Genomic DNA, 16690 nt, shown 5'->3' with positions numbered 1-16690 from the left:
ACTATCTATTTGATGAATTATTTTAAAATAAGATCTCATCTATCCATGTTTCATTATTGACCTCAGGCTCAGAAAACGAGCTTTGCAGCTGGCTTATCCATGATGGACTCCTCTGTCTCTTCCTGCCAATGGGAAGGGGCTTTCTGGGGGCAGGGGGAAATGTTATGGGAATAGTCAAGATTTGTCTCCTTGCAACTTGCCCTGCAAATGGACTATAACCCATCATAAAATGGTGCTAGTTCAACCACATTCGTTTACATATGAAGGGCCTTAAAATTTGAAGAAGACACCATACACCTTGGTTAAATACAAATTCAACTGTCCCTAAACTAATTCTTCATGATATACCGATGCATGTACAGCTCTTGTGTATAATATTATGGAATTAATGACCACAAAAGGACTTAATGGTATAAATAATAATAATCATTGAATATTTATGCAATGCTATAAATCATTCTAAATGTCTTTCATGCCTAATCTCATTCAATCTTCACAGCAAGTCATGACCTTTTAAGGTATGAATTATTATACCATCAACTCCATTTCATAACATGATAAACTGAAGCTCAGAGTGGGTACACAACGTGCACGAGGACACACGGTGGTGAATGGCAGAGACTGGAGTTGAACTGGGAGTCCATGTGTTTAATCATTACACCATATATAATGATTATGGTATTATCAGGGCTAAGAATTGGTGTGATAACCACCACTAAAACCCTCTATGGCATGTGAAATGCTGTACTCTATCTATTGTGGGGAAGAGAGCATATGCATAAATTGAAATTCAAAGCACTGGATGCTTTGAGGCAGCTTCAGAAAAGGCGATGTGAGTTTTTGCCTCAACATTTCTCTCCAGGGCTCAGTTTCTTCATTTGTAAAGAAGAAATTACATGGTCTCTGAGATCCCTTCCCATTCTAACATCTGTAAGCCTGGTTAAACACACAGGCGCAGCTGAGGGGCAAGAAATATTAAACGCTTTGTAACTAAATGCACGTCCTGCTTCCCGCAGACGTACAGTATGCTTTTGAAATAGTTTTTTCTTGGTGTCATTTTATCGTTGTGTCCCATTTTTCTTTTCCTCCATCAAATTTTAAATTTTATTTTACCTTCTTGTATTTACATAGGCTGTTTGGATCTTTTCTGGAGAGACATGAGTGAGAGGGGCCAAAATATTTGGGAGGTGTTTTCTAGTCAGTCTTTTTATGTTTTAAGATTTCCTCTAGTATAATTTCTCAAATGGCAATGCATACAAAGACAGACGTTCACAATGACTTGTATTCTTCAGGACAATATTGTTATAGAGACAGAGGGACAGGACTGAAATATGCATTGTAGCCCAGCCATATCCTACACACACCCTATTACATACTGTGGCAGAGATTCTTCCCATCCAAGTACATCTAAGGCCATGCTGCGCTGTGGTGACGCGATACTACCGTGTCACCATGACAGCAATTCTGGGAGGAAGCAAGGTGAGTGGAAAGCGCCTACTCCTAGAACAAAGTTAGTCTGGATTCCAGCCTAGCTCGGATGCTTGCTAGCTGTGCAACCTTGGGCAGATAACTGAAAGTCTCTGAGTTTTTTATTTCCTCATTTTAAAATGGCACCACTTTACCCATCATTGTACATGGTTCAGAAGATTACAGAAATTTGATATTTGTCAGAACATCGAACAGAATGCCTAGAACTTAGTAAACACTCCACAAATGTTGGTTTCATTCTCTTTTTGGCTTGCTTTTTCCTTTTTCAAGTACACCTCCTTACAAACTAAGAAAATGTTTATTTTTTGGCAAACAAATGAAAGAAGTGACTCCTGGTCATGGTCTGGCAAAATTCCAAGTTGTCATAGATTATTCTCAGAAATGTCACACAATTCTCCCATTTAAAATAGTTTTAACTTAATTATGTTCAAATGCTACCTGAGTAAAATGGCTGGTGTCACAAAACAATATAATAACAACTATAGCAATTGTTAAGAGGTTGGGAATCCCCACACCAAAACAAAAAGAGAAGTGGACATTTGACATTTAAGAAAGAACCAGATAGGATCTGCAAAACCGAGAACCAATTACTATAAAGGGTAGGCACAAACAAAGCACTTGATGACTATAATTTTTCATGCCGTTAGGTGATTAAAATCACAACGTAGCAACTCCCATGATAAATCAGATATGACAGTTATATACACACATATATAAATTGCAATAGAAACAAAAGGTAATGGGAAAGGTAATTTTTGTTCTACTACTATTCAGAATTTAACATAAAGAGAATTGTTGTCCATATTTTCAAGATTATATGGGAAACTTGGCCAATTACAAGAGGAAACAGTAAAATTAATAACGGACCAAACATATATAAAAAAGTCTAAAATTTTCAAGTCTCCTTGAATTGAATTTAGAAACCATGTACAAATATAAAGAGGCATTTTCGATAACCGCTCAATATTACAAATGAAAGGCGAGTTCTGAACTGCATCACCGCTGAGCATGCAGCCAGCACAGAACATCATTGCAGACGCCGCTCTGTATGCGCGCTGGAGTCAGCATCGGTTGTCAGGAGTCTCCTGCTGCGGGGCTGCCGCGCCAGCTGCAGTGCAGCGTTGGCGACGGGGTACCCAACACGAAGTGCTGTCTTCATTCTTCTGAGCACTGATTCTTTTGTGTTGGGACACACCAGGGAACAAAACTGGCGAAAACCCCGCTTCTCAACAAGTTTATATACTAGTGCAAAGATTTTTTAAGTGAATTATACAAGGTAAAAAATTTTACCTTTTAGAAGGTAAAAAGGCCATTGAGAAATGTAAAGCCAGAGGGTACATTATATATCTCTAGGATATACTTGGGAAATGATTGGGTTTTGAAAATTGGAAACAGCTTAAGAGTGTTTATGGGTATTAATAAGGAAAAATTAGAGGGAGCAAAAACGTTAATGGAGAGGAGAGAGATTAAATGTCAATTATAGCAAAGGAAAGGGGAAATTATGACAAGAGAATCTTAAGGTTGTCAGGGTATTAGATCTTGTTTAGGAAATATTCATCCTTCAGAATAGGAAGCAGAATTTCTTAGAGTTTAAAATATAGGGAATAGGAATAGAATGAAAAGATATCTTAAAATAGTATCAATCCCTTTAAAGCAATACTTTTACCTATCCTGAGCACAAATATTTTCTTATGACCCAGAACGAAGGGTTCTGGGTTTCACTCTATGGAAGACATTGGATTAAATGTAAGGTGAAGGCGTGTAAAGATTTTTTGAAGATCTCTGCGGCCCTCAGAGGTGTGCCACCCCTATTAGTGGATGAGTGTGAGAAAGTCCCTCTTACATAAACACTCTCCAGGCCTTGCAGGGGGAGGCTGGTCTGAATGGGGTCTGGGCTGGGAGAAGCGGCTTGAAATACCCAAGTCCAGACCTTCCCATTCTGAGGATCTGGGGGTGAGAACCCTGGAAGGGCCTCATCCATTGCGCAGGCAAATGCTTCTCCTGGTGTTTTATCTAACAGAAACTTTAAGAAGAATTTGCACTTCATCTAATGGTGCACAAAGAATCATCAGTCTGGAGGTCTCCTGATGCCCTGATCACAGGGAGCCAACACCAGAAGACAATTCCTTTTTATTTTAAACACTGTACAACCCCCTTCAGTGCTCACAGCCCACAGGCAAGGAGGCTGGGCTATGGTTCGAGGTTGCAGTGTACTCTGGCATGGTACACTATGAGAGGCCCACCGAGAAGGGCCCCCCATAAATCCATTCCCATGCCTCAGAAGCCAGTTCTTTTTTTAAATTGATTTTTAGAGAGAGGGAAGGAGAAAGAGAGAGAGAGAGAGAGAGATCAATGTGAGAGAGAGAGAGAGACATCGATTGGTTACCTGTGCCCTGACCCAGGATTGAACCCCTAACCTGGGTATGTGCCCTGACTGGGAATCGAACCTGCCACCTCTTTGGTGTACAGGACAATGCTCCAACCAACTGAGCCACACAGGCCGGGGCTAACTCTTAAATGAGTGAGAAGACACCTATCTGGGGAAGGTGGCATTTCAGTTTCCATTTACTACTCTTCGTCGGTCACAGTGGTGACTCTGTGGCTTGAGGACCTTTTAGGCTTGAGTCATCACGACTTCAGCATATTATCTAGTTTCCTGAAACCTACTTCTCCCAAAAAGGCAAAATTGGAACACTTATTTGTCACGATTTGTGCCCTTTGTTCCCAGCCTTAGTGACTTTGCCTTCATCTGACTGGGACAGATAAGAAGGATATTTCATAGACTTAGTAGAATCTAACTGAAGGGCTAGAAGCCAGTAAGTCAAGTACATATCCATCAGCACCAGGGTACTATAGCAGGGGTTCAAGTAGCAGCAAATTCCCTATTGGATAATGATCAGAACAGAGGATATGCAGTGCAGAGGGTTAAAACTTAATTTCCTGAGTTTTATAGAAGTAAATAAAATAATTATAGTAGTAATCTTGAGCTTTGGAGAAAACCACCGTAGGAGTCAGGATTACAAATCCTTACAATCACTAATGCATTAATCATAAACCTCCTTTAGCTAAATTAATGTATTTACTGGGATGTTTAATATTGTCCTGAATTCAGTGTCAGGGAGCCTTTACTTTGGAGCAGTCTTAGGTGATCCTCTTGCCTGGTGATTGGATCAGTGCCAGAAAGGTTCAACTCAAAAACTCTGCATTCACTTTAATCTTAAACTGTTTTGAAATCTGTTGGTAGGAAGAATGAGTACCTTTCAAAGAAAGTTCAAAGGGATTGAAAAATAGAGTCTAGGAGGACAGTTTAAAAGAAGGGGGTTGACTTTGCTTGGAGAAAGAAGAGAAGGTTGGAAGATAACAATTATGGCTTTGAAGCCTACAAAGAATTCCTCTTCATAGTCATCCATCTGTCCATCCATCCATCCATCCATCCATCCATCCATCCATCCATTCATCCATCCATCCATCCATCATCCATCCATCCACCCATACATACATCCAAAGTGCCATGCCCGGGACTTGGGGGACATAAAGGACAAAAAGAGAGGCAGACAACGCAGTCTTTGACTTTAGAAATGTCCTCTCCATTGCCAGTGACCAAGAACTGAACAAAACTGAGTGTCAGGTTGGACATGAATAGGAAATAAATCTGAAGTGAAGGGATCTGAGAAATAGAAATGCTTGCCAAAGCTAAAGTAGCAATAGGAATAAATACATCCCCACCTGCCATTGTTTGTGAGAATGACTTCTGGCTAGATGGTGAAGTCATTTTCAGGGCTGATGGGGAGAATTTCCAACAGACAAAAAATAGAGCTTCAACTTTGTAGTTTGGGATATTCTATTACTGGCCTTGTATGGTCAGTATAAGGTAAGGCAAATATTTTGTGGTTTCTACTGTACTTTTCATCTATATTCCACACTGAATGATTCATATCAGGGTTTATCTGGACCACAGAAATAGCAGAAAAGGAAAAGCCAATGGTGACATCTCTTCCTATCACACTAAAATGAACAAAAAGCCCCCTGGCCATGTTTACCAAGAAAAGTCTGTATGAATTCATGATAACTAGTTGTGTCATTAAGTCTTGAGTTCCTCTATGACACAGATTCTTGGAATTGCCTAACTTTTGCTTAACTGAGAATTACCATTTAGGACTTGTAAAATTGTGACTTTACATCACAAATATAGAAATGCCCATTTATTTTATTTAAATAGTATGGACAAAAAAAACTTTGATGATTCCAATACCAAGAGAGTGTGTTTGTTTGATTTTTTTAGGTTGAATATTCTGGTTTGACTTTATCAACTCAAACAGGTAAATTTAAAAATGTTTTAGCCATACGTAAATCCAATTTTAAAACTTATGAGAAACCAAGACAAGACAAAACAGAATTTTATGATGAAATGAAGGAATTACTCAGGAGAGCAACTGTTAGTTTGTATTTTCAATATTCAGTGATCTTTCTGGAAATTTAAATATAAATTTTAGTTTTAAGAATGCTCAAAATTATTTGTTATGGATATCCCCAATATGCATAAAAATAATGAGGAATCAAAAAGTTGTACTTATCTTTGTCTTTTCTTTGTTATTGTATATACTATTATAAAATGAATAGGTGATTTTAAAGAAATTGTGTGCTTTTTATCAATCCTTTAAATAACATTTTGACAAAAATTATCTGCTTTGCACAAAGAACATTGTTTTCTCCTAAAGATAATACTGAAATATATATAAATTTATGTATAGAATGTATTAATGTATCATACGGCACAGTACTGAGAAAAAGTTTCTAAATATATCCAATTGCATGGCATATGCACATAATTCAATAGAAGTGACTAGTATTTCATTGAGATCCACCTGTCCCTCCTCCACCCTGAAACCTGAAACAATGTCTCAGAGGACAAGTGTCTGTGTTCAGAGCTTACCTGTCTCACTTCCAATCAAAGGCTGATTTGCAAAATGCTTGACAAAATCCTTCAAAGATGAGAATTCATTGAAGCCAAATTTAAATGAATATCCAGTATATTCAACATGAAAGTGCTTGACAGAGTCTTTGGCTCTGAAAGGGAAAACAAAATGTTTAACATTAATTGAACAAATGAATATCATTTTTGAAGGAAAATAGTAAGCTTAATATCACCATTAAACCCCCTAAAAACTGAGAATTATGACAATCATTGTAACTATTGACATTTTTTTTTTTAATCCTCACTTGAGGATATTTTTTCCATTTTTTTGGTTCAGGTAGAGTGGAAGGAGAGAGAGAGAGAAACATCAATGTGAAAGAGACACATTGACTGGTTGCCTCCCACAGGACCCCAACCAGGACCTGGGAAGAACCGCAACCGAGGTACGTGCCCTTGACCAGAATCGAACCCGAGACTCCTTGGTCCGAGGGCCAATGCTCTAACTGCTAAGCCAAACTGGCCAGGGTACTATTGGCATTTTTTAAAGCACAGTTTCTTTGGGCATAGTGTGCTCTCATCAATTTTTCACTCTAGTGCAAGATGAGAGACAATTCTCCCTGTGTATTCTATGGCTTATGGAGAGTCCGTGAACAAATCCTTAAGGATCATGAGTTTAAAAGGGCAGGGAAGAGAGATGATGGAAATGGCAGGTCACATGTTCCCCACATTCTCCTCTGTCCTCGGCCCTCCTCTCTTGCTTGTTTGGGAGTCAGTCTGATTCTGCTTCTGTCACTTAGTTAGTTGCACAAGCCCAGCCCTTTCCCTCCCGAGCCTGTTCTATGGCCTGCTGACTAAAATATCCAATTCCCTACATTGTTATTTTCCACCTCATTTTTGGAATGAGGCAGAGCATTAAATAAATTGTACGTTATATACAGTATATATATTTTATTTGAATTCCACTATTTCTCTCCTTTCTGTGCAGGGCACGCTCTGACTTCCACATGCATCCGAAATCAGAATCACCTGGAGGCCTTGTTAAAACTCCAATTTCTGGGCCCTACCCCCCAAATTCCTGACTCAGTAGGTCCAGGGTGGGGCCTGATCATTTGCATTCCTACCACATTCTCAGGTGATGCTACTGGTCTGGGGACCACACCTTGAGAACTGCTGCTCCAGTCCAGCCAAACCTGCAATTCTCCCAGGAGTTTCCACTTTGTCCCTTAGCTCAGATGGTCCCTTTCACCTGCAACTTCTTCCCCTTTGTTTCTGATCAAGCGTCCGTTCCAATATCACCAACTGTCAAGTATCACAAGATTTGTCCAGCTTGATTTACTTGTTTTTCCTCTTCTCAACCATCCAAGCACACATTTTGTTTTCTGTCCCGTCATTTACTGAACTCTACTTTGTAGTGAGGTATTTGGAAATGTCTTTTTGGAAGGTACACTTCCTAAGGGCACGTTCTTTGAATCTTCTGTGACACTTGTCAAAGTGCTTGGCACGGAGTGGATGCTCTTAAATTATTACATACCCTGTGCTGGTCTATGCTTTCTGTCACCTCTGCTGGTGTTTTTGTTTTTTGGTTTGTTTGTTTTTTAAAGTACATATTTCCAAGTGCTAGTAATGGCAATTAGTTATTTTATTTAAAATTTTGCATAAATGTAATATGTTGCCATCTATTTGTAAGGAGCTTATTATGATCCATGTGTTCAGATGAGACAATTATAGGTGAGCCCATAATTCCACATTTTTTTTTTTTAGATTTTGGGGAGATCTACGCAATAAAGGATCTGCAGCATCACCACCTGACACTTTTTTAACATTTGCTGTTGATCAGGAAAAGCACAATTCCTGCTCCCGCCTAAACAGAATTCCATGTTTAAATAATAATTATCCCAAAAATGTTATTTGGAAAATTGTAAAGAATATACAGCATAGTAGCATGAAAAATGTTAATGAGTTTTGTTGTTCTGTGACCCTCTTACTTACCCCACCACCTCCCACTGTTTCTCCCAGTCCCCTTACAGCAGCCTGTAGGCGTCCAGGGACCCTGGGGATGGAAGGTGCGGCAGGCAGCATTCCACCAAGGATCCCAGGTCCTCAGCCCCTGGAGCACATCCACTTTCCCCCAGTTATTCCACACAACGCTGACGTAAATGCTACTGTGAAGGCATTTTGCAGATAATTAAGGCCCCAAATCAGCTGACCTTAAAATATGGAAATTGCATGGGTGGACCTGACCTCATCATGTGAGAGTTTTGATAAAAACAGCTTTTTCTGCTGGTCACAGAAGAGGAGGTCAGAGAGACAATGTCTAGCCGGCCTAAGAAAGAGCAAACATCCATGTGAACTGCGTATGGGGGCCACTTGGCAAGGAACTGTGGGCGGCCTCTGGAAGCTGAGAGTGGTCCCTGGCTCGTAGCTATATGGAAAATGGGAAGCTCAGTCCTCCAGCAGCAAGGAGGTGAAGGAAGAGGGAAGGAGAGAAGGAAGGAAGAGAACACAAAGCCCAGGTCAGCCTCAGCCTTCTCCAACACCTTTATGTCACCCTGAGCAGAGAATCTAGCCACATCATGCCTGGACTTCTGACATACAGAAACTGTGAGCTAATCAATTTACGTTGTATTAAGTCACTAAGTTTTGGGGTAATTTGTTAATGTAGCATAGAAAATACGGAAGGCCCAACTCCAAAGAGGAGATAAGAAAATACATTAATTCTTGGCTTTTGAGCTCATCAAAGCCTGCCATGAATTATTTGGTGAATTATGTTTATAGTTAGTTATTTTTTCTTTATTGATTTTAGAGAGAGAAGAAGGGAGGGGGGAGAGAGACAGAAACACCGATGAGAGAACATTGACTGGCCTCCTCCTGCATGCGCCCACTGGGGATCAGACACACAGCCTGGGCATGTGTCCTGACCAGGAATCGAACTGGCGACCTCTTGGTGCATGGGTCAATGCTCAACCAGTGAGCCACACCAGCTGGGCTATAGTTAGTTTTTTACCCCTATCAGAGAGAGAGGAGATTTTAAAAAAATGTTGCTGAGTTGGATAGAAAAGAGGATTCGGAGAAAAAGAAGTGTAAATGTTGCTACTGAGTTTGTGACAAGGAGGCCGCAACCGTGTTGAGCAGGAAAGAAAAAAGAAAACCTTGTGATGAGGGATCAGTGATCAACGTGAGGGACTGCAACGAAAACATGTATGGCGGTGCCCTCAGAACAGTAATACAATAGTAACAATCTGAGGTTAATGGGTAGATGGCTGAAGCAACTTCATGGAGATCTCACATGCCCAGTCTTAGCCAGGGGCAACTGCCCATGAACCCACCAACACCTGCTACAGAAGGCAAGGTGACAGAGGCTGACGTTGACTCCTCCTGCTTATCTCTTGGTGAGGTCAACTTCTCTGATAGGGAGGCCATCCAGGAGGAAAGGGTAAGGAGAGAGAACGTGGGAGGACTGGGCATTCACTTTTTTTGGTATGCCTGGTAGGGACTAGATTAATTTCGTTAACATCCAGGGGAAATGGAACCTTGAAGAAGAGGGTCAGTCCATTTACAGAAAAAAGTAAAAGTGGCATTATTGCTTGCTTGAGTTTGTGACGATAAAAGCTGCACAGCCACAGATCACTCTGATTTTCCAGAGGAAGTAAGGAGTGTTAAAAGGGCCCTGGGCCACTATTCAGGGACCTGGGTTCAGGTGCCGTTTGTATCGCTGGTTTATTGGGTGTAAGACAGTTTACCACTTCAGGTTCCAGTTTCTTCACCACTCAAGCAGGAGGTTTGGATTAAACAATGCACAAAGTCTCTTTTAGCCATAACAGTTTTCACCTGCCAACGAAGGAGCAAGAATAGTTTTTAACTCTCACCACTCAGAGCACAGAATGCGTGGTCTGCTGGTCTACCAGGAATCATGAGAATTTTGTTATGTGGCTATCTGATTGTGATGGTCAAGTTGATGGCTATGTAAGTAAGAGAGGGGACCATGTTGAATTCATGGAGCTTTGAGCATCCTACCTCACGGAGAGAGAGTACAGCCCGGTCCTTTCGTTGCTGTCCCTCAGGAGGTAGCTGCCATCATATCCATTTGAGAGGAGGAGAGCCTCGGCCGCGTGGCGCGTGAGGTTGCTGTGGTACCACCTAGGAAGGAGAGAACAGTGCTTTCACTCAGGGCAGACTACCAGGTGACTCTTCCTTCACTGGCTTTTCCTCTCAAGGATAACCCCAGCAATACTCCCCACATAGGCAGCCAGGAGACCACGCTCTCAGCCAAATCATCAGGAGAAGGAAATCCCTGGGTATAAAGGGGGAAGCAGAGAGAGTTGGCTACTAGTGAAATGTTATGTGTTGAATTGTGTTCTGAAAACCCATATGTTGAAGACCTAACCCCCGAAACCTCAGAATGTGACTGTATTTGGAGATAGGGTCTTTAACAAGTTATGAGGTCATTAGCCTGGGCCTTAATCAATATGACTAATGTCCTCTTGTGAAAAGGGGATATTTGGAGACAGACTTGCAGATCGGGAAAGTACCATGTGAAGGCGAAGATGACCATCTACGAGTCAAGGAGGGAGGGCTGGAACCGATCCCTCAGAAGGAGCCAACCCATCGACACCTTGACTTTGGGCTTCTATCCTCCAGAAGTGTGAGATAATAAATGTCTTCTGCATAAGCCACCCACTTTGTGGTACTTTGTCATGGTAGCTCTAGCAGACAAACATACAAAATTACTTGGTAAACAGGAAATTTTTAAAAAGTCCAAGTCAAAAATAACCGTAAGAATAGGCTTTGGCCAATTTTCTCTCTTCCATTTGTTTTCTCTGCCACAGTCTCTCTTGCACCGCCTTTTGTAGTGTGGAAAACCACCGAGCTTTACACTGGAATCGTCGTCATGAGAGAAATGGAGTACAAGGAATTCAGATGTTTTAGACAAGATGCAAGCCTCATCAAATATTGTTTCAAACTGACAAACATTTGAAGAGCTGGGAAAGTCCCAAGGAGATTCAAATTGCTCTATGGGTTAAAAAAAAATAAGGTTATTTTAGAAAAGATTACATATCCATGGTACAAGAAAAAAATTCCAGATACGTTTCAAAAGAAGACAGTGAAGTCTGGCTGGTGTGGCTCAGTGGTTGAGCATCAACCCATGCACCAAGAGGTGGCTGGTTCAATTCCGGGTCAGGACACACACCCAGGTCGTGGGCCCGATCCCCAGTAGGGGGCATGCAGGAGGCGGCCAATCAATGTTCTCTCTCATCGATGTTTCTATCTTTCTCTCCCTCTCACTTCTGGTCTCTCTAAAATTAATTAAGGGAAAAAAAAAAAGAAGACAGTGAAAATAAATCTTTTTTCTCACCCTTGATCCTCACTCCCTCTGTTCCTTTACCCAGGGGACACCAATGCTCACCATTTCCTGTGTTTTCTCCTAAGAGACAGCCTATGCATCAGTGATTTTTAACTAGTATGCCACCAGAATTTTTAAAACATGCAAGACACTGACCTCTTTTCCTTTAGATTATCAAATAAAAAAATGACAACAGCCAAAACAACAATGAATGCCCTGTCTTAAATCATAAATACATAAATCGTATAACAGAGTTGCATTTTATTGGTCACATTGCATAATAAGGTTGCATCTGACTGGTTAATTTTTGGAATACCAGAAATCCTTATGTACAAGTATAGGCACCTGATGTTTTAAAAAATAACTTGGAGCAAGCCCTGGCTGGTTTGGCTTAGCGGTTGGAGCATCAGCCTGCGGACCAGAGAGTCCTAGGCTAAGCACCGAAAATAACTTGGAGCAAAAAGGGTAAGTAATTACTACTATTATTATTATTTTTATAATCACTCAAAATCAATCAATTGTCAGATAGGCAAATTATATTTTATATTTTTTGGTGTGCTGCAGAATTTCAGTAATTAGTGTATGTGTGCTATGAGATGAAATAGGTTGCAAATGGTTGATCTAGAGGCACTCAGATATGTCCCTGCTCCCAATTTCATGAAAATAGAGCATTCTAGGCACAGTCTCTGCACCTTGCTCTTATTCCCTTGAGGACTTGATGGAGGCAGTCTAGGTGGTGAATAGCATTGTGGCCTCGAGTTGGTTTGCCTGGGTCCCTATCCAAGTGATAAGTCTTACTAGCTGTATACGTTACATAACTAATCTGAGCCTCAGTTTTCTCACCTCTAAAATAGGATTAATAATAGTCATACTTTACAGGTCAGTTGTGAGCCCAAACTCTAATTCTTTTGATAGCTGAAATCTCCACAAGACCGCAAGTTCTTAAATACCTTTTGCCAATAATTGATTTTTGGATGAACACTTCAGAATAAGATTTAGTTTGAGCCAGTAGATCACATATTTGAAGCAACAAAATTCGATCAACAAAATTCTAAAATGTAAAGGACTTGGACATTCCTTGGGGTGCTTTTCAATGAGATCTGAAGTCTGTGTTTAAAGCACTTACAGAAGAATTGTCTTCTGGCGATCACAGTTTGATGGCAGTTTTTGCTGAGAATTTTTTAGGGTAATCTTTTAAGTAACAATTATATATCATAAATACATTAAAAAAACACTTGAGTATAAAGCCAGAAGAAGCACACTGTGCTCCAATTTGGCCTATCTCTGTGAATGGTAATTTCTGGATGGCAGCTTGCTGAGTCTATCTTGACATCTCTTGGATTTTATGGAGCCCTGAACCTGGACAAACCTAAGATAGTCTGCCAGACAGACACCTACACCCACTTTGTGATGTCTATGGGGCAATGAGGATCTTCATTCCGCAAACAGCTCTCCCATAAATGCCTAAAGTTCCTCTTTTAATTGAGTTCAGCATTTCTTTCCCAGAAACTTAGGATGAGCATATATATCTTCCAGGGGATTGACTATGAAGCCAAATAACGTTACACGTATTTTGTAGGAATATGTCTATCTGTGTCCATGAAGAACAAAGGTTGAAAATACAGTAGAGTGAAGTTGGTAATTTCCTCATATTGAACCTTCTCTACCTTCCGTCATTCAGCTCTGTAAGTCTTTATTTATGAAGTTTCAAATCTGAGCAAAGCAATTGTGCAGGTCAAAAGGACAAAAATGGAAAAACTGTAAGCTGGGCTTTAGAAAACCACTAATCTAGTCAGGAGCAGGAGACAAACATGTTGCAACTGTGTACTCGAGGATGAAGCATCTCACAGAGGTTTCAGGAAGAAAAGTCAAGACCACAACCCAAATGAGCCAACATCGAAGTAGGCCTTGAAGGACACGTAGTTCTTTTCTAAAGTGTGTATGATTTTTTCTGATTATAAAGTATTTGTAGTAAAAATCAAAATATAAACATATACAGAAGAGAAAGTGAAAGTCTTTCACACAAGAGGAATGTTGCGTTTTAAATAAATAGTCTCAGTACTGATCAGAGAAGTTCAAGTTACAACAACAATGTGCCATTTCTTTATTTACTAGATTAGCTAAAACTGAAGAGTGAGACAGCATTAACTATTAGAGAATTTGGGGATGGCGGATATTATTGTGCGGTTGGGAGGGTGTAAGTTGGAGGGAAATTCAGAGCATCTAGTGTAACAGCACGCACGGGTGACCAGCGATTCCACTTCACGGGTCTGCCGAGTGGAAAGCTCACACAAAAGCAGAAGGAAAGACGGACACAGGTGCTTGTTGCAGACGTGCTTGGGAGAGGACACATTTGGAGCTGTTCTCAATATCCAGTAACAGTGAGATGACAAAGTTGAGTGGTCATCAGATGAGATTGTGAAAAAGTGAACCAGAAGTGTTTGAAAGGTGTGAGAGCATTTTTGATTGTCAAATGCTGCGGGCTGGGGATTGGTGCTACCAGCACTTGGTGAGGAGGTGGGGTGCCAGGAATGCTCAACACCTTGCGGAGGGATGGAGCCACGAACAACCAAGAACTGTCCTGCTCAGAGTGCCGAGTGCACCCCTACTGGGAGACACTGAGGGTGTTGTAGACACACACACAATTCACAAGTTGATAGATCCTGCCCTGGCCTGTTTGCCTCAGTGGTTAGAGCATCAGCCCGTGGTCCAGAGAGTCCTGGGTTCAGTTCCTGCTAAGGGCACATACCTCGGTTGCAGTTTGTCCCCAGCCTCAGTTGGGGCCATGTGGGTGGCAACCAGCCGAGGTGTCTCTCTCATTTATGTTTCTCTCTCTTCCCCACTCTCTCCCTCCCAAAAATGTCCTTGGGTGAGGATAAAAAAATAAAATAGTTGATGGATCCCAAAACATATTGTTAAGTTACAGGAATTAGTACCAGGTACAGAATGAGATCACTTAGTTGTATAAAATCGCTCCTTCTCTCCCAAAACTATACAACATATATATATTGACAGATGAAGATATGCAAACACATAAAATAAAGTACACACCCAATACATAAGTATGGTTTCCTTAATGGAAGGAACCAGGATTTAGGGTGTTATTTAAAAAAGACTTTAGTTTAATCAAATTTCCCTAATTTAGCTTGTTCTAATAAAAATCAAAATAATAAAATGGCCTCAACTGGGTAGTTCAGTTGATTAGAGCGTCATCCTCATATGCCAAGGTTTTGAGTTCGATTCCCAGTCAAGTCTCATAAAGGAATCAACCAATGAATGTACAAATAAGTGGAACAACAAATCAATGTTTCTCTCTCTCCCTCTCTTCATCTCTCTCTCTCAAATCAATAAACAAAATAATAAAATAGATTAATCTATTTCTTGGGTAACTACAATTTGAAAATAAAAGAATTCATTTCTTTCTTAATTCAAACTCCAGAGATAAACCTGTTAATAATTTGTTTAATTTTTGAAATTTATTCAACTACTGTTTATTAAATGTTGGAATTGACCCAGCACTTGGATGGAGGGGGGGGAGGGGGGGAGGATATAACCAGAGCCAAGGCCGGGAAGCAAGACTGTGCCAGGTGCGCACAGGGTCAGAGCAGGGCACGGCGTGTGAGGATTCGGGGTGAGTGTGGCGGGGCAGCAGTCAGCAGAGAGATGAAGCCTGGAGTGGACTGTGCTGCTGTGCTCCGCACTGGGGACCACGGCTCATTGGCTGCCGTGATGCAGGCTTTATTTATAGGGCTTTGTATGGTTCACAGGCACATCCAACAGCTCAGTACATAGAGTCCCAGTTGCATGACTTAAATTTCCTGTAATTGGAGCTGTGTTTAAATGAGTTTTTTTTTTTTTTTATTTCATTATTCTGATTTTTTAGGGGGAAGGGTCAGATTTTTAAATTTTTATTTTATGGTATTGATTTTTAGAGAGAGAGAGAGAGAGAGAAACATTGATGTCACGGAAACATGTTGCCTCTGGAAACCTGGGTATGTGCCCTGACGGGAATTGAACCCACCACCTTTTGGCGTATGAGGCTCCAATCAACTGAGCCACACCAGTCAGGGTAAGAGTCAGGTTTTAAGGGACTTGATGTTTGTAAAATTTGGAAATCTCATTAAGATATTTAATATAAAATTACAAAAAATAATATGAAAATAGCATGAGAAACACAAAACATTGCAAATTTAAAAAGCAGATGAATATCACAAATCTGAGACAAATAACTTTTTTTTTAATCCTCACCCGAGGACATTTTTCGATATTTTGCTCAGATAGAGTAGGAGGGGGAGAGAGAGAAACATCCATGTGAAAGGGACACATCTAACGGTTGCCACCCACACGACCCAACCAGGGCCGGGGACAAACTGCAACCGAGGTACTTGCCCTTCGCGGGAACTGAACCCGGGTCTCTCCAGACTGCAGGCCAACGCTCCAACCACTGAGCCAAACAGGCTAGGGCAAAAAAATAACTTTTTCTGTTGTTTAACACACCCTTATACCTTTTCCCCTCCATATTTTTGGCTGTATTATCTTTGATTATTTCTTCATATAACAATAATTTTATAATAAAATTTTCTAGAGAGAGCATAGAACAGTAATTCAGTCTCCCACATAGAATAATTTTTTAAAATTATTGATAGTGTAGAAAAGTTATTTTCAGCTTTATTGGTAATAAAGTTTTTAAGATTGTTGGCAAACTTGGGGTCCTTAAATTTCTCTAAAATGTAAGCTGTAAGATTTCAGGGCATTTAAAAGGTTCATGTACAGGGAATAGTATTAAATACACTTCAAGGCAACAACATTTATTTATTTATTTTTAAATATTTTTTTAATTTCTTCTTTAGAGAGAGAGGAAAGGGGAAAGAAATAGAAACATAGATGTGAGAGAAAAACATCAATCGGCCGCCGCCTGCACATCTTCTACTGGGAATCGAGCCCAC

General features: G+C 40.5%; 1 protein-coding gene and 1 non-coding gene across 2 annotated transcripts in view; both read right to left on the bottom strand.

Annotated features, from left to right (window-relative positions):
• The window catches only part of DAPP1 (dual adaptor of phosphotyrosine and 3-phosphoinositides 1), a 57387-nt gene that overhangs the window by 29107 nt on the left and 11590 nt on the right, over window positions 1-16690 (bottom strand). The window contains exons 2-3 of the mRNA XM_036271169.1: window positions 10418-10540; window positions 6422-6555 (exon numbers count right to left, since the gene is read on the bottom strand). Coding sequence (XP_036127062.1) covers window positions 6422-6555; window positions 10418-10540 — 257 coding nt within the window. The remainder of the gene's footprint in view (window positions 1-6421; window positions 6556-10417; window positions 10541-16690) is intronic.
• Window positions 3629-3764, bottom strand: LOC118622438. Its single transcript, XR_004958061.1, has one exon. It is a non-coding gene; the product is annotated as a small nucleolar RNA SNORA42/SNORA80 family (small nucleolar RNA).

This window comes from Molossus molossus, unplaced genomic scaffold (assembly GCF_014108415.1).
Source record: "Molossus molossus isolate mMolMol1 unplaced genomic scaffold, mMolMol1.p scaffold_m16_p_1, whole genome shotgun sequence".
Taxonomy (NCBI): Eukaryota; Metazoa; Chordata; class Mammalia; order Chiroptera; family Molossidae; genus Molossus; species Molossus molossus.
This window is presented reverse-complemented; position numbering and strand designations above follow the sequence as displayed.